The sequence below is a fragment of the Dipodomys merriami genome, unplaced genomic scaffold, assembly GCF_024711535.1.
Source record: "Dipodomys merriami isolate MVZ:Mamm:240054 unplaced genomic scaffold, mDipMer1.0.p SCAF_143, whole genome shotgun sequence".
Lineage (NCBI taxonomy): Eukaryota > Metazoa > Chordata > Mammalia > Rodentia > Heteromyidae > Dipodomys > Dipodomys merriami.
The window spans coordinates 3154675-3179159 of NW_027202749.1; the positions used below are offsets into that span (position 1 = coordinate 3154675).

General features: G+C 59.8%; 1 protein-coding gene across 2 annotated transcripts; it reads right to left on the reverse strand.

Annotated features, from left to right (window-relative positions):
• On the reverse strand, window positions 1-23629 carry LOC138826549 (epididymis-specific alpha-mannosidase-like). Of its 2 annotated transcripts, XM_070021805.1 has the most exons (19): window positions 23406-23626; window positions 21779-21925; window positions 20283-20388; window positions 16931-17103; window positions 16382-16497; window positions 15603-15780; window positions 14482-14680; window positions 13240-13430; window positions 12238-12409; window positions 10667-10800; window positions 9175-9449; window positions 8047-8238; window positions 7251-7503; window positions 6559-6669; window positions 6249-6462; window positions 2979-3116; window positions 1669-1781; window positions 790-907; window positions 1-270 (listed from the first exon to the last, which is right to left on the reverse strand). In XM_070021805.1, the coding sequence occupies exons 1-19, from the start codon at window positions 23532-23534 to the stop codon at window positions 170-172; spliced, it is 3060 nt and encodes a 1019-aa protein (XP_069877906.1). In that variant the 5' UTR covers window positions 23535-23626; the 3' UTR covers window positions 1-169. The 2 variants fall into 2 exon arrangements, with proteins under 2 accessions (XP_069877906.1, XP_069877907.1); XM_070021806.1 differs by lacking the exons at window positions 1-270; window positions 790-907; window positions 1669-1781 and adding an exon at window positions 1790-2719 and having other exon boundaries at window positions 23406-23629.
• Between the last annotated feature and the right edge of the window lie 856 nt (window positions 23630-24485).

Consider the following 24485-nt stretch of genomic DNA (forward strand, 5'->3'; position numbering starts at 1 on the left):
TTTTAATTTTTTATTAAAAAAACAGGAGAATCGCCCCCACCCCTCCGTGGCCATTGCTTGCCATGCGCCTGTTGGATTTGTGGCTTTCTCCTCATCCTCGCTCCCTCTTCGCAGCTTGTCCTTGAATCTGTCCTTGAATCTGCCGGCCCCCCTCGGCCCTGGGGGCCGCTTACTGCTGTTGGAAGTGAATGAAGAACGTCCGGATTTCCTTGGGGTGTATGGTGATGGAGGTGTCTGCTGGCAGCGGCCTTGGTGGGGAGCTGGGGCAGCCTGGGGAGCACAGAGGGTGGGTCGGTCTGTCTGTCTGCCTGCCTGCCCCCTCCTGGCTGGGGAGCTGTTTATGAGCATCTGCTGTGGCGATGGCTGCTGGACGCCTGCTCCACAGGTGCCTCCCCCCTCCTCCCCCCCCTCTCCCCTCCCCCCCCCAAGTGAAGAGGACTAGAGGGGCTGCTCATCGGCCATGGGGGGACACACAGCACTAAGCTTTCAGATGGGGACCTTGTGAGAAACTTCCCTGTCCCCACCAGGGCCCAGGGCCCTTGGGAGGGTCACGGGACCCCCCCCCACCCCCGCCTCTCTCCCTCCTCTGAAGTGCGAAGTGCAGGCTGGTACCCTGCAGGCAGTGAGCGTGAGCGGAGACCCCTGCCTGGGTGGAGACTCAGGCCAGGGCCTGGCACAGCTGGAGGGTGCAGCACCGGAGTGCGGGGCGGGCGGGCAGCAGGAGCGGGGTCACGCAGCCGAAAGGGCCGAGCTGTCCCGAACCCAGGAAACCCAACGGGGCTTGCAAACCTCTTCGGGGGGCAGACTCTGTCCTCCAGGTCCAACGCCGGAGCGCGTGCACGTCCCAGGTCCCCGTGAGCGAGCGCTCCTCCACGGCGGCCACGGCCCCCAGCCCCTCCAGCACGGCCTGCGGGGAGCAGCGGCGTTGCTGCGGGGCTCTGTGTGTCCCCGCGGAGCCCCGGGGGTGGGGGCGGGCCGCAGGGGAGGCCACAGCACCCACTCCGTGTCCTGGGCCCCAGACCCCGCCTTGGGACCCCTGCCCTATTTATCATCCGCCCATTCCACAGATGGGGAAACCGAGGCTGGGGTGTGCCTCCCCAGGCGGCTGCGGGAGACGTGGGCACAGGTGGGGGCTGGACCCACCACAGGCCAATGCAGCCGCCCAGCAGCCTTCAGAGCAGAGCCCCCGCCTCAGCGGTGCAGGGCACAGGCTGACGGAGCGGAGACACGGGGGGAGATGGACACAGACCTCGGATTGTCTGACTCTAAAGCACCCTTAAAAGAAGCCTCTAGACTGTGCCGGTGGCTCAGGAGGCTGAGATCTGAGGACTGTGGTTTGAAGCCAGCCTGGGCAGGAAAGTCCGTGAGACTCAGCAAAAGTCAGCAGGGGAGGGGTGTCTCACGTGGTAGGTCACCAGCATTGAGTGGAAACTGCTAGGGAGCAGTGCCCAGGCCCAGGCCATGCTCCCGGAGCAGCACAGAAAGAAAAGGACAGAGTCTCCCAGAATGGGTTTTCTTGCCGCCGCCGCCGCCGCCGCCTGTGCTGGCCAGCGCGGCCGGCTCTTCTGGCAGGGGCGGTCCCACAAGCCAGGTCTTCAGGCTCAGGCTCCCTTCCGGGGCGGGGTGCCCCTGGGGTCCTGGCTCAGGGCGGGGAGGGGGGGCGTTTACCTTGAGGTTCAGGGTCACCGGCTGCGACAGGACTGGGTCCTCACCCATCTCGTACAGGTGGTGGAGACGGAGCAGGACCCGGTGCAGGTCTGCCTGGGCCTTCCCGTGGTGACCTTTGGGGACAGAAGGTGGCAGTGAGGACACCCAGCTACCATGCTCAAGGCCGCTGGCCTGAGCCCGAGGTTTACACCGTGGACTCCACTCCCATCCTCGGCCGTGGTGCCTCAGTCCGCACTTGATAGCGGAGGACACTGAGGCCCGGGACCCAAGGCTGGGGGGCAGCAAAAGGAAGGTCCGGCCTGGGTGGGGCTGACTCTAGGCCTCCGGCCTGACACACTGGGATCTCTGCCAATGTCCTCGTGTCTGCTGGGGTCCCAACTGGGTGATCCCAGCCTCTCTATCCTGTCCCTCTGGGGTTAGGTGTGGCCATGCGGCTGGTGTGTGGCCAAAGTAAAATGCACTGATATGGCATGTAGCTTCTGTGATGAAGCAGGTGTTATATTTCAAGTTCCATCATGGGGACCTGATGGCCATGGTGGGGACTGCACCCGTGCCCCGTGCCGGGAAAAATGCATTTGTGTTATGTGAAGATGGTAAAGTCTTAGGCTCTTTGTTACTGCAGCAGCACCTGACCGTGCTGACTGATACAAGGGTCTCAGTAACCACATCATCTACCTGGTCTTAGTCCTACCCCTGACTGCACTGTGCAGCAAGCTCATAGACACTGCTCCTGTTTTACACATGCGATGGTTAACACTCAGCAAAGCACTGGGCCTCCGGTCCTGGAGAGGCTGACATCAAGGAACGGGGTCGTGGTTTCCTCAAGCTCACCCTAGGGTTATGACGGCACTTGCCTGTTTCCCGACAGTCCTGCAGAAATGGCTGCCCAAGCCCGCCAAAGCTGTGAGCTTTGTCAAATGGCTTCTGCTTGTCCCCAGAGCAGAGGTCAGGCAGGATTCCCACCCGCCTCCTTTCAGGAGTCTGTCCCGGGCAGCAACAGCAGGTGTGTGGCCGGCGGCTCCAGCGGCTCCCTCACTCCATCCCACACGCCCTGTCCAGGGTGGGCACTGGGATGGTTACCCGTCGGTGTGGTGTGGCTGGTCCTGGGCTGGCCCCCCTGCCCCCCTGCCCCGCGGCTGCGTGCCTCTGGGTATTTGCTAGCTCTCCGTGGGCCTTGGTGTCCTCAATGCCAGGCAACCTCACCTAGCGGTGACAAGTCTCGGGGCACCCTCTTAGCCTGGTGAGGGGCCAGGAGCCTGGGGACCCTGAGCAGGAGGGAGGAGGGTCTGGACGCCCTGGGCACCGCCCACCTTGTTCAAGATGCCGCAGGTGCTCTGTGTGGTTGGTGCTGTAGTTCCAGCCGGGGACGCTCAGGACCTGCAGGTGCAGGTTCGGGGGCAGTGTCACCGCTGTCTGCCGTCGGAGTCCCCGGGGCTCTGAGGAAGCTCCTGTAGGGCAGATGGGCGCTGTGAGGAGAGGGGCCGACCTCACTCCTGGGGCTGAGAACGCGCCACGTGGGCTCTCCACCCTGGTGCGCGGTGTACCACAGGCCAGTCCCCAGGCTCCACCCCTGCGAGACCCCCTCCACCTCCCTCCACATCCCACTGCTAGGATCACAGAGCGGCCTAAAAGCTGGAGAGATCTTGAGCCTGCTCAATTGCCATTGTGGATTCTAAATGACAACAAGGTCCAGAGAGGGACACGGTATGCTCAAATTCACAGAGCCCCGATTTTGTACCCCAGGTCCCTTGTGTTGTCATCTTTCAGGAGAAGACACTCAAAGGGGCTGCCTCCTCGGCCCCTCCCAAGTCCTCCTTACATCTAAAGCTATCACCCTAATTCTTCAGACCACATGATTGGCCCAGGCATGGACCACCTGACCTGAGCAGGACCAATTCAATCCTCCCCTGGGAGAATTGTCCATGAGACCTGAAAGTTTGAGTCTCAGCTCCTTCTGGGTGTTACATGTTAGCGACAGATAGAAAGCCAGCTGGTATGGATGAGGAGAGTTGTTTTCTGGGAGCAGTCTGGGCTCACTAGACACCAGCCAGCCAGGAGAATAAAGCAGATGAGGAAGAGGATGCCACCTGCAGAAACTGCACAGGGGAGGCCGGGAGAGATCATCTCAGTCCAGGCCTGAAGGCCCTGCTATACACCCCTGCTCTTCCTGTGATTATGGGGACCCCAGAATAAACAATTCCAAGGCTCAGCAAGTTCAAGGTGCATTCCTCTCCCTTGTACCAGGTTGGGGCAGGTGGGATGAGCTGCTCACACACACTGACGCTCCCTCAGCGGCAGACACCCCCTGCCGGGAGGAGCACTGGCACACTGCACCAGGCCAGGCAGGGGCCCTTCCCTGGAAGGGTGCAGCCTGGACACCTGGGAGTAGCAGGCAGACAGTGAGCGGCGCCAGGCCGCACAGCCTTGTCCGCTCGGCTCACAAGGTGCCAACGCCGGCCCAGCCGGGCCTTCCTGTTTAGCGCCTGTTCGTTAGGGAGCTTCCCCAGGCTCTGCTCAGCCTGTGTTGCTTCCGTGCAGAGAGCCTTTCCTGAACTCTCTTCAGATGACTTTTGGTCTCCTCCTGGTTCGCGCTGCATGCTGCTTCCACTATGAGACACCGGGGCCTCCGGATTCTTCTCCGGCCCTCAGATCGTGTTTGTGGGAGCCTGTCCCCCTCCCTGCCTTCCTGAGAACTGCAGGACGGGCTGTGTCCCATACACCTGGCGCGATGCTGGGAAGGTGGCTCAGTGGTAGAGTGCTTGCCCATACACCTGGCGCGTGCAGTCTCTGCTGACGCCCTGGGAGATGCTGGCTTTAAAACGGAAGCGGAGCAAACTCCAACACATCCTAGGTAGACATCGGTGGCTCCAGCCTGTGATCCCTAGCTCCTTGGGAGTCAGAGGTCAAGAAGATCTCAGTTCCAGGCCACCTCGAGCCAAAAGCCTGAGAGACTACATCTGAAGGGAAGGAGCTGGGGAGTGGCCCATGCCTTGCCATCACGCTACAACGTGAACCCTGAAATAGGTAGATAGTGGTCCAGGTGAGCTCTCGGTAAGAAGCAAGACCCTTTCTAAAAAATAACAGCATAGAAAAGGAGGTGTGGTTCTGACACAGGCCAAGGCAAGCACGAGGCCCTGCATTCAAACTCCAACACTGCCAAAGCCAAACCCCACCCAAACAAACCAAACGCTCTTAACAGGCAGGAAGAGAATACAACTCAATGATCTCGACAATACAACCGACATTCTATCTAGGTGCCTAATGCTGCAAAGCACCTCCTCATTTCTAAGTGTGTCCATTTTTAAGTGCTTTTTGTGTCCAGCTACTGTGTGTATGCCAGTATTGGGGTTTGAACTTGGCTTGCTTGCCTGGCTGGCACCTGACCACTTGAGCCACACCCCAGCCTTGCTTTTTGCTAGTTGTTTTGGAGATAGCATTTCAAGGGCTTTTCGGGCCAGGCTGACCTTGAAACATGACCACTCAGGCCTCTACCTCCCGAGTCTGTGGGATTACAGGTGTGAACCACCAGCACCAGATTGTGTTCCACTGTTTTCCTCAAGATGCAGAGCTTGGGGCTGTGACCTTAGTGGAGCCAGAGCAAGAGCATGCAGACAGACTGTGAGCTAGACACACGCTCACCTGGCGACAGCATACACAGATCCAGACAAAACTACCCTTTCATGCTGGGCCCAGACCCAGCGACAGTGTTAAGAAGAAAGAGGAAAAAAAGGGAGGGAGGGAGAGAAGGAGGAAGGAAGGAAGGGAGGGAGGGAGGGAGGGAGGGAGGGAGGAAGAGAGAGGGCTGGGAAGGTGGCTTAGTGGTAGAGTGCTTGCCTAGCATGTATGAAGCCCTGGGTTCGATTCCTTAGTACCACATAAACAGAAAAAGCCCCAGGACTGGCCAAGAAACAAAACAGAGAGAGAGAGAGAGAGAGAGAGAGAGAGAGAGAGAGAGAGAGAGAGAGAGAGAGAGAGAGAGAGAGAGAGAGAGAGAGGGAGAGAGATTAAAAAAAAACAACAATGAAAACAAGCTCTTGTGGGGCCCTGGTGGCTCATGCCTGTAATCTTGGCTACTCAGGAGGCTGAGATCCAGAAGCAGATCATCCTCCCGCTCTCATGAACAAGCAGAAAGGAGGGCTGGAGTTGTGGTGCAAGTGGTGAATCACCAGCCCAGTAAAAAGCCTGACTTCCAACTCTGGTACCAATAAAAATGAAATAATAAATGAAATAAAATTAATAAAAAAGAAAGGAAAAGCTACACCAGGGAAGGAAATGGAGGACTCGGGGCAGAGACATGGAGCAGAACAGGCGTGAATCTCACATGGGCATGGCGTAGCCGTTTGCCCTTCCCTCTCCAAGGCTGCCCAGAGCCTGGCGGTGAGGAAGCACAGCTGGGCGCCTCTCGGGCCCACGGCCTTGTCCTGGGCGGCAGGGATACGGGGATTCGCACCCTGAGCCGGCGGGCCTGTGCGGCAGGGATACGGGGATTCGCACCCTGAGCCGGCGGGCCTGTGCGGCAGGGATACGGGATTTGCACCCTGAGCCGGCGGGCCTGTGCGGCAGGGATACGGGGTTCGCACCCTGAGCCGGCGGGCCTGTGCGGGCCAGCTCTCGCAGCAGCACGACAGGCCTGTGCTGCAGCTCCACCCCGCTCCTTGGGCGCAGGGCCGTGGTGAGCGCTGGGGGCCCCAGCAGCAGCCAGAGCGTCGGGTGCACGACGGAGGTGTCGTTCAGCGTGAGGTTGTAGTTGAGGTCCCAGGCCAGGTTGTTCCACAGCCGCCGATGGAGCATCACCTGCGGGAAAGCGTGCTTCCAGGGGCTCCTGCTCACCTCTGGCCAGGCTTACGAGCAGACGCCAGGACGGGGGTGGACCCCCCGCGCCACGCCTACCTCCACCTGCCCGTTCTCTTGGCTGGAGACGCCGTGCGCCCGCTCCGACAGCAGCACGAGCCTGCTTCTGCCGTCCTCGATGAAGGCCGACTGCACCATGGGGTAGTAATTCTGCAGATGCCAACGTCACCCAGGGGCTGGCATGCTACCGGGTGAGGCGGCGCCCCACTATCCCTCCCTAGACTCAAGTGGGCTGTGGGGCAGGGCCCTGGCCTTGGCGACCCACACGCAGGGGCTCAGCCCCCTTCTCTGCTACTCCGTAGCCACGGGACGCAGGGGACCCACTCCAGACCCGGCTAGGAGTTCAACATGCGTCATATCCGCAGAGCGACCCTTGGACAGCACAATGAAAAATGAGCCGGGCGTCGGCGGCTCACACCTGTGATCCTAACGGCTCAGGAGGCTGAGATCTGAGGATCATGACTGAAAGCCAGTCCAGGCAGAAAAGTCCAGGAGACTCTTATCTCCAGTTAACCACCAAAAAGTCAGAAGTAGAGCTGAGGCTCACACGGTAGAGCACTAGCCTTGAGTGGAAAAGCTTAGCGTCAGTGGTCAGGCCCTGAGTCCAAACCCTAATACAGGCACAAAAAACCAAAATGAGAACAAGCAAAACCCAACTTCCCGGAGGCCGTACTGGTAGGAGGTGACGCCAGGGAGCAGGAGAAGCCCCCGGGGTGTGGCGGTCTGCGTACCCGGGCGATGGCGTTGTCCCTGAACCTCTGGTAAGGCCTCCGCTGCATCTGGTAGCCGTTGTTGTCCGAGTAGAGGACCTGGTGGCTGTTCAAATCCGTGCTGGTTCTCAGGATGGCTTCGCGGTTCAGCTCCAAGGGGCCTGCGCTGTACGTCTGCTCTATCCGATGGCACAGCAGCTGCCCGTCGGCCTCCCGAGGCACGTGGGCCAGGCGGGAGTAGATGGCATAGCTGTAAGCCTGGGCCGAGGCGCGTCTGGAGAAGAAAGCCAGCCATGGACACCCCTGGGCACGCCTTCCTTCCTGCCCCGGTGCCGCGGACCCAGCCGGGCTCTGGAGAAGCTCGCATCTGATATGATGGAGCCGCTGTGCTGGGCCTTGACCACTAGTGGGCGAACAAGAGCCCCTCAGTGTGCCCCGCATTCAGACAAAGCTGCTCAGGCACCTGTGCGCATGCAAGGGTTACAGCCATTCTTCCTCTTTTTTTGGCCAGTCCTGGGCTTGAACTCTGGGCCTGGGCGCTGTCTCTAAGCTTTTGTGCTCCAGGTGAGCACTCTACCACTTGAGCCACAGCTACACTTCCAGGTTTTTGGTGGTTAAGTGGAGATAAGGGTCTCACAGACTTTCCTGCCCAGGCTGGCTTTGACCGAGATCCTCAGAGCTCAGCCTCCTGAGCAGCTGGGATGGCAGGCGTGAGCCACGGCGCCGGCTAGTCACTCTTTTCAAGTTTCATCAAGCAGGCCAGGTGCTGCCTGAGAGGCACCACCCCCTGCCCCCCCCAATCCCCCCCCCCCAGCACCTGTAGAAGAACTGCCGGATCTCCGTGGCCAGTTTCCCTGCCACAATCTCCATCTCCACGGCCTCCCATGCCGGCTCTGCAGGCTCCTTGGGTGTGAACAGGTAGTTGTCAGAGATGGGGCCCTGTTTCACATCTCCATTGACGTGGTACTCAAGGAACTCCTGGGCCACGCGCACCGTGCGGTTGCTCTGGCTGTGGCGACAAGAGAAGAAGCGTCACTGTCACTCTGGACCAGGTCTCCTGATGGACGGCCGCAGTCTCCATCTGATTCCATCTGCTGTTCTGGCAGCCAGCAGAGGGCGCTGCTCACCAAGGCGGCTGGCCGTCCTGGCGGCCAACGCTGGACCCTGAGCAACAGGACCACAAGATGGATTTTGGTCATGCTGATCTGCACTGTCTGGTGGGACACTAACTCACCTCGTGTCCCATGCCAGGGTCCTGACACCTGTCACTTCGTTAACTTCTCCCGACCCCCAGGAGACATAGAACACTAACTGATTTCACTACCAAGCCTGCCCAAGATGACAGAAGTGCCCTTTCTGTGGCCACGTTATTCCGGAGGTCACAGTAAGGGGTGCTCTGGCCGAGGAAAGTGGGGCTCAGGACAAATGTGCTGGTCATGGACTAGCCAGTGACACAGCAGCTGAGTCAGGGTCCTGAGTCCATGAGACTCCTATCTCCAATTAGCCACCAGAAATCCAGCAGTGGCGCTGTGGCTCAAGTGATAGAGTGCGTGCCTTGAGCCGAAGAGCTCAGGGACAACGCCCAGGCCCACAGTTCAAACCCCATGACCGACAAAAAAATAAAATAAAAAATTTGAGATCTGAGGATCGCAGTTCAAAGCCAGCCCTGGCAGGAAAGGTCATAAGACTCTTATCTCCAATAAACCACCCGAAAAACAGAAGTGGCACTGTGGCTCAAGTGGTAGCGTGCTTGCCTTGAGCTGAAGAGCTGAGGGACAGTGCCCAGGCCCAGAGTTCAAGCCCCACAACAGACAAAAAAATAAAAATCAGAAAGTCACAAGGAGGGCTGTTGTGCTGTCTGGTCCTTCCTCCAGCCAGGGAAGCGAAGGCGGCGCTGGGGAGGCCCCGGCTCCCGCCCCCAGCGCCAGCCCGGGCTGCACCTCACCTCTCCCGGATGCTGTCCATCAGGTTGGTGTCCCGGTCCAGCAGCACGGTGTAACAGTCGTTCCTCACGGGCACCAGCTTCCTGCCGCCCTGGCGGGCCTGCCTCCTTGTTCTGCGGCCATACCTGAGGACGTGGGCCCCGGCGGCAGCGGGCTCCCAGGGGCCTGCGTGGGGCTCTGTGGCGGGCCGGAGCTGGTAGTGCCGGTAACTGAGGCCTGGGATGGTGGTCAGGATGAGCAGCTCGTACGCAGAGGGCTGCCTGCTGGAGCTCTGAATCTGCAAGGCCACCGAGAATGTGTGTGTGTGTGTGAACAGACCCATCAGTCACCTGAGCAGCCCCGCTCTCCCTCCCAGCCAGGCAGGGTGTCCTTCCATCTCCAGACTGAGCCTGTGACCCCCAGCCCTTATATCAGCCCCAGGGACCCTTCACAGCCCAAAGATGGCTGGCTGCTGGGTCCCCTGGGCACGCACACACACGTTGTCTAAACATTTCCAGTCACAGATCCTTTCCATCCCGAGGACAAAGGGGCTGGACTTAGGCTGAGGGAAGTGGTTTTCTGCAGGGCACTGCCTGCCATCGTCTTGCTTTGCGGCATTATGAGTCCTTTTCTTGGTTTGTCTTTTCTTTTTTTGTGACTGGGATGGAACGCAGGACATTGCGCTCGTGCTAGGCGAGCGCTCTGCACTGAGCTGCAGCCCAGCCCTCGTTCTCTCTTTCCTTTGTCCCAGGCACCTGTCCTGGCCTTGGGCCTGTGTTCGAGTGTGGAGTAAATGAACTTGGGTTTGATAACACTAGCTGTAGCATGTGTTCCTAGCCCGTATGGGGGGGGAAGGGGCCCTATTAGCAAGCCGGGATGGGACACGTATGTTCCTGCTGCTGGTCCCGCACGCTGCAACCCGGCCCCTCTGTCTGGACGCGTCCTGCCCGCGCTGCCACCCTGTTTGGACGCTCTTTCTCGCCTGTCTCCCTGCTTCTGTGTTAGCCTCAACTCCAGCAACGCCACCTGCTGGCGGGAGGGGGGATGGGGGGCGTGGAGCTAAATCTGTGAACTTCCCCTGTGTGTGTGTGTGTGTGTGTGTGTGTGTGTGTGTGTGTGTGTGTGTGTGTGTAGGGCCTTAGGGGTGGGCTCGCTCCTATCTGCTCCCAACCCCCGCCCCCCCGGCCCCCAGCCTTTCTCAGGCTCAGCTAAGGGAACCTCCAGCTCCCGAGTCATCTCTCTGTCCTGAAACGTCTACTTGGGTTGAGGCACCCAGCCTGGGGACCACGAGCCAGGTCCAGGATGCCAACAGGCCCAGAGTGTAGCCTTTGGGACCATGGCCGGCTCTGGGCAGCAGCAGAGGAAGGGAACGGACAGCAGGCCAGGGCGGGGGTGCACAGCTGAATACCACCCAAGCCCCTGCATGCTGTGAGGCATCTCCGCGGCGTCTGCGCATGTGCACGCGGAGCTGAGACGGTCGGCGGCAAGTCCGCCCGGCAGAGTTCGCGTCCGTACCTGCGCGGGCACAGGGTGGCCCAGCTCGTCCGTGACGTGGACTCGGGCGAAGCCAACGGTCAGGGTGACGAGGGTGGTGACCGTCCAGGCCAGTGGGTTGTAAACTGAGGCAGAGTATCCCGCCGGCTTTGTGCCTGCTCAGAGAACAGGCTTCGCTTGCTGCCACCGAGACCTCTGCGCTTCCCCAAGGATGAGGGAAACTGAGGCAGGCAAGACCCAGCTCTCCGGGGCTGGGGGAGGGCCAGCCACAGGAGGGGCTCACACCTGCCGGTCCCGAGTGGGGAGGTGGGACGGGAGCACGTCGTGTTCACCGAACAGCCCAGGTCCTGTCTACCCAGACACCTCTCTGCCTGCTGGCCCATTCAGCGAAGGAAACAGGCGCAGGGAGGCCCAACCACCGGCCGAGCCGCCCAGGCTCTCAGGCCGGCAGCGGAAGCTCTTGCTGTTGGGCCTGTGAGCAACTGAATTCTCTGGGGCCTTGAGGGTCGGGTTCGCGTGATGTGGCCCTGTGGTCCCTTTCTTTCCTTTTTCTGTTGGTCGTAGGGCTTGAACTCAGGGCCTGGGTGCTGTCTCTGAGGTTTTTCACTCAAGGCTGGTACTCTAGACAACACCACAGCACCATTTCCGGTTTCCTAGTAGTTTACTGGAGATAAGACTCTCACGGACTTTCCTGCCTGGCCTGGCACTGAACCGCGATCCTCAGATCTCAGCCTCCTGAGTAGCTGGGATGACAGGCATGAGCCCCCGGCGCCCGGTTCTGTGACCTCTGTGGCCTCTGTCTGTCCCACCTGCCGCTGTGCAGTCCTGACATCTCTTGCTCTCCAGCCTCCCTCCTGCGCCAGGCTGACCTCTGTCGGGTCTCCTCTACCTCCTCCGGCCCAGGGAAGCTCCCCGGGTGCTGGTGGGATTGGCGGCACCGTGGGAACTGTCCGTCCAGCAGTGACGTCACAGCCCAGGTGACAGCTCTCTTTCTGCACTGTCTCCCAGGCTGGTGGCTCAAGGGTGGGTCCCTGTCTGTTCTAACCCTGGGCCTTCAGAGTCTGCCAGAATCTGCAGGTAGGATGGGGTCAACACAGACGAGGCAGAAGGACACAGGTCATGTGGACACCACAACGGGACACTGTGTGGAGAATGGGAAGGCCAGAGCGAGGAGGGACAGCAAGTTCAAGGTGGCTGGGCGGAGAGGACGGCTGGGGAGGGGCTTGTACAGGAAGCTGGGTGCGTATGTTAGAGATCAACCTGTCCCCTCTACCCCCAGGGGCACCCTCTGTCCCTCTGCCCCTGTGGGGTCTCAGACATGAAGAACCTGCGTCACGGCTGCCTAGAGTGGCTGCCTAGAGTTACCGTCGGCCGGGCTGAGCTCAGGAAGGCATGGTGGAGCCAGCCAGCCCCTCCCCCCCAATGCAGGGAAGCACAGAAGGGGGGTCAAATCCTCTCCCCTCTTCATTTCCTGGGTGAAGATGCAGGGCCAGAGCACTGCGCTCACTGCCAGGGTCACATCACGGCTGTTGGGTATGAGTGCCGGCCACCTGCTGGCCAGCCCCGGCTCTCCTCCCAGGGCCCCCGCTTACCTGGGGGGGCCTGCAGAGCTGCGTGCTGCTCCCCTGCGGAGGAGCCCCGCCCCTCCAGGGCGAGGGAGGCCATGAGCTTGCGCACGCCCAGCATCCCCGCGGCCAGGTGCTCGCTGTACATGTCGCGCACCTTGGGGGACTCGGTACCGGTGACGGCATCGTGGTGCTGGACCTGCCAGGAGCCCAGGAGGAAGGGGGTCAGAGAGGCCCTGAGAGGCCCCGGCCAGGCAGTGGCGCCTACGCCAGTGGAGGGGGAAACGGACGCAGACAGCTGCAGAGCTTGCCCCGCGTCTCCTGGTCCGGGTGGCGCCTGCCTGAGCCTCCTCTCTATTGCAACAGGCTCCAGAGAGACCCGGGCTCCTCTCCCTCCTCCCATGCGCGTGGCTGCTCCCCGCCCGGCTCACGCCTCAGTGCCAGGGCAGGGGTGAGTGTCCTCATCTTCCCAGAGGGGAAACTGAGGCATTACAGGTGAAGCCACTGCGGCCCGCTGTTCTGATGGACTTTCTTCCCAGCATCCCAAGTCCTGCCCATCATTCCCTTCAGGTAACTGCTCATCTCCCCACTTTCTGGATGGATGACACGTAACAAGGCCCCATCTTCCCAGTGTGTTACATGTGTGTGGGGTGGGGGAGGAGTGGAAAGATGGACATTATAAATAATTTGGGTCATGGATATTACCACATTCCAGCATCCCACAATCCTCCTGGGCGTGTACAAGGTGGGAGGAAACTAGGGTTCAGAGAGGGTAGGCCACATGCCTGAGGTCACACAGGAGAGGAAGGCTGTGTCCAGGAAGGACCGACCAAGTGAGACTTCAAGGAAGCCACCGCTGGGTGCCGTGGGAACTTGGGCCAGCTTTGCCACGCGCTGACCTTGTCCCTAGAGGGGACCTGTACAGACGGGTGTCTATGGGAGGAAGCCCTAGCAGGGGGTGGCATAAGGGTGGGAAGCGCAGGCCACAGGAGGCCCAGTGCTGCTCCAAGGCTGAGGAGTGGGCGTTACCTCAGAGACAGCCCAGCGGAGCTGCTGGAGCTGCAGCAGGGCCCAGGTGGGATCCAGGGCCCCGGGGGGGGCTGGCCACAGGTAGCGCGTGAACATGGACTCCCCGGCGTACAACAGGGCGCTGGCTCTCCGCGCCAGGCCCTTGAGCGTGCTGCGCGACGTGAAGAAGCCCGTCCAGGCCTGCCACGGTTCTGGAGAACAAGGGCGGACCATGAGCCCCAGGATCCTTGGACCACGGGGCCTGGTAAGCCCCGGTCCCAGAAGAGCAGAAGACTCTAGATGATCCTGTAGCCATTTACAGCTAGGCCAGAGAGGGAGCACTTCACATGGTAGCTCCATGGAATGCCTGTGTTTGGTGCAAACAGTCCTTCATTTGCATGAGGGGCTGTGCTGTGATTGGCATAAACACAGTCCTTCATTTGCATGAGGGGCTGTGCTGTGATTGGCATAAACACAGTCCTTCATTTGCATGAGGGGCTGTGCTGTGATTGGCATAAACACAGTCCCTCATTTGCATGAGGGGCTATGCTGTGATTGGTACAAACAACTGGACCACAGCCTCTTCCTAAAGATATAAAAATGTTTTGTTATTTTTGAGATAAGATCTTATTGTACTACCTTTGCCCAGGCTGGCCTCAAATTCATGATCCTCCTGCCTTCAACTGGAGTTACAGGTAGCTGGAGTTACAGGTGTGTGCCACCATTGCGGGCCTCAGCTCACTTCTAGCACTGGGGCTTTGACCTCAGCCTGTGCTTGCTTGGCTGGCCCTGTGCCAGCTGAGACACGCTCGCAGCCGTTTTCTTTTTCTGGTCATTATGAAGACTCTTACATACTTTGCTACCTGATGGCTTTGAACGGCAACCTTCTGGCTCTCTGCCTCCTGAGCAGGCAAGATCACGGGCGCGATCTGCCACTGCCCGGCTTCAGCTCACTTCAGCCAAGTTACCCTTCTGTGTTGATGCTCATCTGGCCTAGTTTGTCTCACCTACCTTTCTTGGTGGGGTGAGGGGTCCAGAGCTAGAGCCGAACCCACCTTTTGCTTGCTAGGCAGGCATTGGACCACTTGAGAGGAGACCGGCCCGCGTGAGCTGCCGGCAGAGCGTGCCCATGGTACGTGGCGGGGGTCCCTTACTGGATACCTTCCCTGGCCTCCTACCTGACGCCCCAGTGCCAAGCCCACACTGAACTGGGAGCTGGCTGCCCCCCACAGCAGAGCGCTACCCAGACCCCCAGGGGCGTACCTGAGGAATAGGGCAGGAAATCGTGGTGGTCGCGGACGCTCCAGGTGGCGTTGAGTGTGTGCAGCGTGTGGAAGAACTCGCCCAGCGTGGCGTATTGCACGGAGACTCCGAGCTCCGCTGTGCGGCTGTTGATGTGGTCCAGCAGGGGGTCCATGTTGGCAAATTGCACCGAGGCGTTGAAGAACTGCTTGTCACAGCCCTGCGGGCCAGACACGGAGCCGCAGCTGGTACTCCTGGGGGCTGGGCCCTGGCCGGGCGGGCGGGCTCAGCAGAGCGCCTGCCAGCCAGAGCCCCAGAACGGCTCCTGTGGTTGTCACTGCTGAGTACCTCACACAATTGTCAGAACTGCTACGTATGGGTAGACTATGGGCTCTGTTTTAGTGCAGGTTCTGGGGCTTGAACTCAAAGCTTGGGTCCTGACCCTGAGTGATTTTTTGCTGAAAGCTATAGCTCTACCACTTGAGCCACACCTCCACTTCCGGCTTTATTTGGTGTTCAAGTCTTACCCACTTTCTTGCCCAGGCTGGCCTTGAACTGTGATCCTCAGATCTTAGCCTCTGAGTAGATAGGATTATAAGCATGAGCCGTGGCATCCAGCCCAAGGCATTTATCAGCAGTGATCACAGTTCTCACTCACTGACGTACTGCAATAGCGGTCCTAGGCTGGGAAGGCAGGCTTCAGGCTCCCTGACCAGGTCTGAATATGAAGTCCTTCCTGGCCTCTCTCTTAAACTGCTGTGTGTCTCAGTGAAATTCCTTACACTCTCAGCCTCTGAGCAGCAAGGCCCGCCTCCCAAGCCCAGCAGGGCCAGCTGATGGGCGAGGCAAACAGAGCCTATAGAAGAGGGTCTGGCGCTGACCCCCACGGTGCCTCCCTCACAAGCCCCACAGCCAGCAGACGGGGCAGGAACTGCCGTGAATCTGAGCTCCCCCAGGTCTTGGTCTCGGGGCTGGAGAGGCCGAGGCGTGCAGGTGAGGACCCGCGAGGCTGGGGATGGTCTGACACTGAGAGCGGTGGCTAGCTCCCAGTAGGGGAGAGGCCGGGGGCCTGGCTGGAGCAGGCGCTGGCCATGCAGGTGGTCCTGGGGCGGGAACCCCCCCGGCCCCCGCACACGCCATACCCAGGGCCAGAGCACGTGGGGTGCTCGGAACCACGCGGCCCGCTGCTTCACGTTGGCCACCAGGACCTCGGCGTACAGGTGGATGTTGTCTGGCGTGACGGGCTGGCTCATGTTGGGGTACACCCCGTCTGGGGGTGGCTCTGGGAAGAAGGCCACACCATTCCAGTAAAAGCCAGTCCTGTGCAAGAGCAGACGCGCAGGGAGAGGAGGCTGGGTGCCGGGCTCCACCAGCCGTGAGGTCTGCCAGGGGCACGTGGGTACGTTACCCCAGCTCCACACGGCCCCACTGTCCACCTCCCCACACCTCACCCAACGCTGCTTCCTCTCCACAGCACCCCACATCCACACCGGGGCCTGCCCAGAACCCGGCGCCCTGTCGGGGCCTCACGGGCAGAGGCGGGGGGCTCTCGGGTGACACTGGGGTGCTGGGGTGTGGGGCATGCATGGGAAGGAGGGGTCGTAGGTCAGGAGACTCCTGGAGAACCCGGCTTGCGGAGCCCAGGGAAGGCCGGGACCTGGCAGGGGTGGGGGCTCCCAGGGTGCTGGCATTGAACGATCCCACACTGGTACAGGGACCCACAGCAGAAGCCCTGGGGTCACTCTAAGCTAGACGTCAATCCTGCGTCCCGGTGGCCAGCTGCGTGGCCTGAGCTGGTCAGTAGCCCTCTCCGAGTCCCAGTAACAACACCCACTCTGCTATGGAAGCTTCGAATTGAGAAATGGGGGGACACGCTGCCCCCCAGGACCCCGGCTGGGCAGCCCGCGAAGGCTGCACGCACCTGTTGGAGAAGGGGATGGCGGATGGGGTGCAGTAGCTGTACTGGTCCATGACGTGAGTGAAGATCTCCTGCGGGGCGCCCAGGGAACGGGACCCTCGCCACACAAACTGGAGTCCCTGAAACACCAGAGGGGTCGAGGCCTGAGGCCCGAGGCCCGGCCGGCCTCGCTGCCCTCGGGCCTCAGGGCCCGCCCGCTTCACTGCGCTCTGCTGCGTCCTCCAGGCTTGGACAAGGCTTTCCAGAAGTTGCTAATTTGCCATGCAGCTGCTCATTTCAGAGCCCATAGCTCCAGCTCCATGGAGGGACGGCCCAACGAAGGAGCCAACACCCCCTGTCGAACGGGGGGCGCCTTGAAGCCCGAGGTGGTCAAGCTGGGCCTGTGGCTGTGGGAGCGACAGGTCAGGCCTGCAAGGGGGAGGCCTCCCTGGAGGAAGCGGCAGGACTGGCAGTCCACCAGGGCCAGGCACATTCAGTGGCCCTCTACAGAAGCCGTGAATGAGGGAGGCAGGGAGGGAGGGAGGGGGTCAGCAGGGGTGGCTCACCCCCTACCTGGGCCTTCTGCATGGCATCCTTCATGTTGTAGTCGATTCTGGAGATGAGGTGTGCGTTGAAGCCTGCCAGGGCAAACAGGGTGGGGGTTGTGGCAGATGCACCGAAAGGGTCGACGTGCCAGGAGAACTGTGGCCGCATCCCGAAGGTCTGGTACAGAAACCCGTGTCCTTCTGCAGAGAGAGCACAGAGCCGGGGCTGTGAGCGCGAGCAGGTCCCGCTCGCCCGGCTCACCCCGGGCGCCTGTCCACCCGCCAGGCTGCAGAGCAGCTGCCAGGCCGAGCAGTACGCGTGAGTCTACAGAGGTTAAGGCTCTGAGCTTTAACTCTTAAACACAAGGACTGCACACGACTCACCATCAATGTCTAAGTGCACAGTTCAGAGGCATTAAATGTATTTGTGTTATATAACTATCCCATCCGTCCATCCATTAATACACACCCATCCACCCATCCATCCATCCACCCACCCACCGATCATCCATCCATCCATCCAATACCCACCCATCCACTCATCCATCCATCCACCAACAACCACTCATCCACAGTCCATCCATCTACCCACCCACTTAACATCCACCTATCCACCCTCATCTATCCATTTCTCCACCCACCATCCATCTGCCCCTCATCTGTCCTTCCATCCACCCATTCATCTACCCCATTCATTCATTCATTCATTTACCCCTCATCCATCCATCCATCCATCCCAGAAGTCTTTCCACTCTGCAAAACTGAAACTCTGTCCTTCAATACCAGATCCCCATGTCCTGGCACCTGCTACCCCGGGTCCATCTCTGTGGTTGTGGTTCCTCTGGAGACCTCCTGTAAGTGGAGCCCTGCAGGATGCTTCCTGTGTCCAGCTCATTTCACTGAATACTGGCTGACAGCAGGGATGATGGGATTGGGGGGGGGGAGCAGCAAGTTAGCCCATAAGGAGTGATCAAGGATCTGCCAGGGAGTGGGGTTAGGGGCATGCTCTGGCCCTCAGGGACTCCAGCAAGGGCTGGCCGAGCATGCAGGAAGCTGAGGAGATGGCAAAGGAGGTTGGGGAGCTCCGAGGAGGCAAGGTCAGCAGCAGCACACTGAGGTGGCAGGCAGGCTCTGCCTCTCACCAGATGGGGTAGCTGGGGGAGGTGTAGGTCCCAGGGCCATCAGTGAGTGGCTTCCCTGGGCTCCCAGAGTCCACACTTTGTTCAGGTGCACGTGTCAGCCTCCACCCAGTGAGGAGGCGCAGTGGTCTGCACTGGGCATGCTCAGTGCATCCTACATTTGTACTCTGCCTGCCTGGAGCCAGCAGCAGGCACCAGGCACTTTGGATAACACACCGGGAAGCCATGGGGCGGAGACACTGATACAGCCTTGGGTGTCTGTGCCCAGCTCACTACAAACAGCCCAGGAAGTGTGAACGGAGCCCATGAAAACCACCAAGATCCTCTGCCCACGGGCTCTTTTGGCTGGAGTGAGGCCCATGGAATCCCAGTCAAAGACTACACTTCCCAGCCTCCCCTGCAGCAGGTGGGCGTTACACAACTCCATTGTGGCCAATGGACTATGCAAAAAATAGTGGACAACAGACTCCAGCTTCCTCCGCAGCAGAGGATGGCCATGGAGCTAACTTCCGGGTACTTCGAGAGGATTAGAAAGGATGGACATGTTCTCCATCCCCCTCTGCCGGCCGTAAAGATGGGACTAACTTCAGCAAAGATAACAGACAATGCTCCCAGCCACGCCTGCTGCTGTGGGAGGCCCTGTGTGTTAGCTCTGGGCGATGGGAACATGGCTGCAGGGATGAAGCCCAGTCCTGCGTCCCAAGGCCGGCCTTTCTCCACCTTTCCCTTTCTCCTCCCTGTGGAATGGCAACTCAGAGGGCAGGCTGCTGGCGCTGTGCCAGGAGGGCCGTGAAGCCCGGAGGAGGGAGAGCCTGGGCCCTGCCCGCTGTGCTGTGCGCGGCAGAACCTTCCGCGTAAACACAACGAATCATCTCTCTTGTAGGAAGCAGGCAGATGGCGCACGCGGCCCCCAGAACACATGGCTCTGTGTTAGGAGAGGATGATGGTAGGAGCTTGGAATCTGAAGGCAGAGAGCTGAAGCTCACTCCAGCCTGGCCTCCATCTGTCACCACCAGTAGCACCAACCGTCACCAATCACCACCTGAGCATCAGGGCCACCCCAGGGCCTTGTGGGGAGGGAGAGACTGCAGGAGGAGCTCAAGAGGTGTGAGGGGTCAAGAAGAAGGGCCATGTCCAATGCCACCTTTGAGATGGAGCAAAACCCAGGGAAGCAGGACATCCCCAAATAAGGCTGCGAGGAAGAGACTCCAGATGGACTACGGGAGAGGGCCAAGGGCAAGGTGCCAACGCCATCTCGTCGTTTCACAGAAAGGGAAACTGAGGCCTGCGGAGCAGAGAGGATGTGGGCCTACAAGCTTCAGGCATGAGCCCAGATTCGTCATGGAGGTGCCCCCGCAGCTTTGCATGGCGACCTGGAGGGTGTGGACGCAGTGGTGGAGACGGTGGAGGGGTTAGGGCTGATGGTGGTGATGGTGGCTGACTGGCGATGGTGAAGAGCTGGCGATGCTGGGGGTAGCGATGTCTGTGTCAGCGGCCATGGGGGGGGGCTACTCCCAATCTGACCTCATGACATTGTGCAGTGGGGTGCTGGCCATGGAGCTGTGGGAGGTGACATTTCCCTGCTGGGTTTGGGTCTTGCTCTGCTTCCAGCTCTCCTTTCTAGGCCCCAGTCAACCCTTTGGAGCAGGAATGCTTACTCTGGGCCATTGACAGAAGAAGTACGTAACCTGTTCTTCATTTTTACAGGGCCACAGCTAAGATGGCCTTCCGTCCACAGGAGACTTTGCATTTGCACTTTTGAGCAATGCTGGACCATCAAGACTTCAGGGACTCCTGGAGGTGGTCTGGATGGATTTTGCATTATGGGATGGACATGAGCCTTGGGGACAATGTTACAGTGAAATGTGGATTGAATATAAAATGTCCCAATAAGCTCATATGATGAGTGAGTATGTGGACCTGGCCGGTGGTAGTATTTTGGAAGGTTCTGGAAATTTTAGGAGGTAGGCCAGAGTTGGAAAACATAGGTCATAAAGGATGGGTCCCCAGCCCCTTCCTGTCCGTCTGTACCCCATTTCCTGTCTACCATGAGAAGAGCAGTATCTACACACTCCCATTACCACATTGTTCCCCTTCACTGAGGGCCCAGACCAATGGAGCCAAGGACTAGGGATCGAAACTTCTGAAACCACGAGCCAAACTAAACCTTTCTCCCTTAAGCTGGTTTTCTCTGGGATTTGGCCACAGCTATGACAAAAGCAACTAGCATGGTAGTCAGACCTGTGAGCTGTAGGATTTGGTCATCAAGATGGGTCACAGCCTCGTCATGCATGACCTGGCCTCCAAGAACAAACTCCAGGCGACCTTCTTTCAGGAGCTGGCGGACCTGGGCGCAGATGGGTAAAGAGAAGATAGCCAGGTCATGAGTCTTGAGCTGGGCTGGGCCTGCGACCCGCAGAGCTCAGCCTGCTGTGGCCTCAGAGACGCTATGAAATTCCTACCACAAAAGCAGAACATTGACCTGAACATCTATGAGCCACCACCCAGAGAACACCTGTTCCATGGCTCTTACTAGGGACCTACCTCTATGTCAATAATCTATAAATAATTTGTGCGTGTGAGTCCTAGGGCTTGCACTAAGGGCCTAGGCGTTGTCCCTAAACTTCTTTTGCTCAAGGCTAGTGTTCTACTACTTAAGCCAACAGCTACACTTCTGGTTTTTTCTGAGTAGTTCACTGGAGATAAGAATCTCATGAACTTTCCTGCTCGAGCTGGCTTCAAGGTACAATCCTCAGATCTCAGCCTCCTGATTAGCTAGGATTATAGGTGTGAGTCACCAGTGCCTGGCCTATAAATACATTTTTCATTTTAAAATTATTTCAAATTTATGAAAAAGCTGCACGAATAATACCAAGAGCTTCTATGCATCCATTTGTTTATAAACATTTCTTTCTTTTTTCTTTTTGTTGGTTGTGGGGCTTGAACTCTGGGCCTGGGTGCTGTCCCTCAGCTCTTCAGCTCAAGGTGAGCGCTCTACCGCTCTAGAATTACAGGCGTGAGCCACTTTCATAAACATTTCATAAACATTTCTGACCATTTTTTTCCAATCTCTACACTTAGGCTTTTTTCAAACTACTTAAAGTAAGTTAGCAACAGCCTGCCTTTTGCTCAGATGAACAAGGATTAGCACTGTAATATTAAGATCAAAATCAGGAAATTTAACACAAAGAGGAAACATTAACTATAAAGCACAATCCTTATGCAAATTTCCAATTGTGCCACGAGTTTCCTTCTCCTGATGCAAGAGTCAGCCTAGAAATATGGGGTGCATTAAACTGCCACCTCTCTTTTATAGAAATGGAACTGATGTGGTCACAGAGGCCAGCCACAGCCTGTGGTGACACCCACAGGACAAGTGCCAGGCTGCCTCCTTGGTCGGAAGCAATCGCTTGCCTGCCCTTGAACCACAGAGACCCCGATCCTGGGCCATAGCTCCTGTGCCGGGGCAGACAGACATCACAAATCAGGAGAGGTTGGAGGCACCAGGGCACGGCCTTGGCCAGTGCCACTGTTGCCTCTCAGGAGGGCATGGCCAGCTCATCAGAGCTGGCTACGTTTGCATCAACAGTCAGCCAGGACGGGTGGCTCGTCCCTGGGCTATGGTTCTGACCTAAGCTTGTGGATCCTGCCCCGGCCCTGGAGGCGGCGGCCAGGGCCTTTCCCAGCCAAGTCCTCCCAGGCCCTGCGGCCACCTGTGTGGCCAGGCGATGCGTCACCTGGCGCTTCTGCTGCTCCGAGGCCACGCCATCCCACCACAGCCGAAAGAACTCCTGCTCCACAGCGATGAAGCGGCGCTGCTGCCCGCGGACCAGCTCGGCTACCACAGAGGTGTAGACGTTGGCCGCATATGCCCGCATGCTTTCCTGGGGAGGGGGCACTGTCACACCACTGTTCCTGGGGCTGGGTGGGGGTGGGGAGGGGAGGGCTGGCCTCAAGGAGCAAAGGGAAAAATCTGACAAGACCAAATAACCACAGCTGGACTGCTGAAGGAACACACCCCTGGGGCTCCTCCCCTCTGGTCCCCACAGTGCCCACGACCCCTGTGTGGCTCCAGCAGCGTGTGAGGTGGGAACTCAGCAGGCACAGGCTCCCTGCCTGTGACAGGATCAAGCGTCAGGACAGGAAGCAGGACATGTTGTGTGGGCAGGGGATGAGGGCCAGGTAGGCTCTGAGGATCTGGGCTGGCAGCAGCCAAATCCCAGGTGAGTGAGGTGTGGCCACAGCACCCCGAAGGAGTCTGCCTAGGCTGAGATAAGGAGGGACGCAGGTGGCAGGGGTCTCCTATAAGAGAACCTACTCCCAGTTTTCCCTGAGGGCCTCACCGGCCCCTGGTGCTCATTGACAAATGGCCTGAGCACAGGGCAGGGAGCCAGGATGAGAAGATCACTGGCCTTGGGAAATGCATTCATCTTCTCTGGGCCTCAGTTTCCTCTTCTGAAAACTAAGAACAGCTGGTTGAGTCCACCCCTAAATTGTCTCATCTGCTGATCACTCCCCCCCCACACACCACAAGGTCACCAAGACCAACCCAGGACCAGACTTAACACCCCATATCAAATCTCCCTGCCTCTCTTTAAAATCTGCGTAGCTAAGATTACAGGCTTGGGCCACCATGCCTGGCCGGAGAGTGATCGTGAATAACCTCAGAGCAAAAGGAGGGGCTGAGTCCTGTGTTCAAGGGAGGAAAGTGGTTGAGATAGAAGCAACAGTCAGTGCTTTAAGGGTTGGAGGAGGGAGGCCAGTGTGTGTGTGTATGTATGTGTGTGTGTGTGGGGGGAGATGAACAAACAGGCTCCTTCAGAGTTTAGAGGGCAGCTGACCACTGCGAGCCTCAATGGGGGGGGGGGGGTGGCAGGAGTGGGGGCTGGGGGATGTCCGAGGGGGCGGGAGGGGCTGATGCAGGTTGCTCTTGTCGCCATTCCTTCCAGGACCTCCAGGGCTGTCCCGAGGTCTGGCCCATCACCCTGAGCAGGACGAGTGCTGCCACTGCACAGATGGAGAAACAGGCCGAGCAGCAAAGCCCCTAGCCCACAGTCCTGCACTGAGCCTGACCCCAGGCGTGGCCTGGGGGAGAGGGGGCGGAGGGGCTTGTCCAGCCGGACATCCCCGAGGGGGTGCCCCCCCCCCCCCCGCTGCGGGGACCCACCCAGCGCCAGCCAGGGGTTCAGGGACCGGAAGTGCCCCGCCAGGGCGTCCTTCCGCGCTGTCACCGCCCGGGGCGCGCGGGGGGGCGGGTCGCGCGGGGGCGCGCGGGGGGCGGGTCGCGCGGGGGGCGGGTCGCGCGGGGGGCGGGTCGCGCGGGGGGCGGGACACGCGGGGGGGAGGCGCGCGGGGGTCCCCCACCTGCACCGTGTAGACCCAGCCCACGTCCATGTGGCTGTGCGGCACCACCCAGGCCCGGAGCGGGCCCGAGGGCCGGGACCCCGGCGGCCGCAGCAGCAGCAGCAGCAACGGCACGAGCAGCCGCCCCATCCCGGCCCGCGGAGTCCTGGTCCGGGAGGTCGGAGGTCCGGGGTCCGAGGTCTGAGAGGCTTGGCGGGCGGCGACTTCCGGGTCGGCCCAGCGCCCGCCCCGGGGCGGGTGAGGAGCGCGGGGCGGAGCCGCCCGGTCGGATATTTCCCCGCCCCTCAGCGTCCCTCCGAACGCCCGGTGACTTCTGGACTCACCTCTGGACTACATTTCCCAAGACCCTCTGCTCTCCACCACGGACACGTGGGTAGCGTTGGCGAATGGGATGTGGGCAGGGCGTGGCCGCCACCCGCCCTCCCCCACGGCCGGGTGCGGGCTCTCCGGGGTCCTGGGGCGGCCCGGGCCCTGGGAGGAGGCGCCCGGCGCGGGTGGCAGCCGGAAGCTGCTTTTGCTGGACCTGTGAATCAGTGAAGCTCGGGACTCGGCCCCCACCCCGCCCTGCTGTGCGCTCGGGGCCCGCCGCCGCCATTCTGCCCTTCAGCACCTCTGACGCTGGGGCCCGGGGCCCAGAGCTCTGTCCCCGCTCTGCAGACCTTTCCCTCCCCCCCCCCTTTCTGGGGAGCCAGAGTCTGCGCCCTGACGATGTCCCCGGGCTCACGGGTAATCAACAGCCTCCTTTCGGCCCTCCACCACAGCTATTTCTCACCCGAGGGCCAGTGGCCGGACCTAGGGTTGGGACTGCCGACTCTGGGCCTGGGGTCACCAAGGTCCGCGTGAGACGGTACCGTGGGGGATGCATCGAGGAGCTTTCTCCGAGCTGATGCTCTGGGACCGGCTGAGGGAGGAGGGTGACAGTCACAGTTTTAGGTTTGTACAATGTGTACGTAGGCACTGCTCTTGTGAAAAGCATGGATTCCTCACTGGGGACCACGAGTTAATTCATTGCCAGGTAAAAACCGGGTGTCTCTGGCTTCATTTTGCATCTGCCTCCTTTGTCTTAAAACTTTGGGTCCA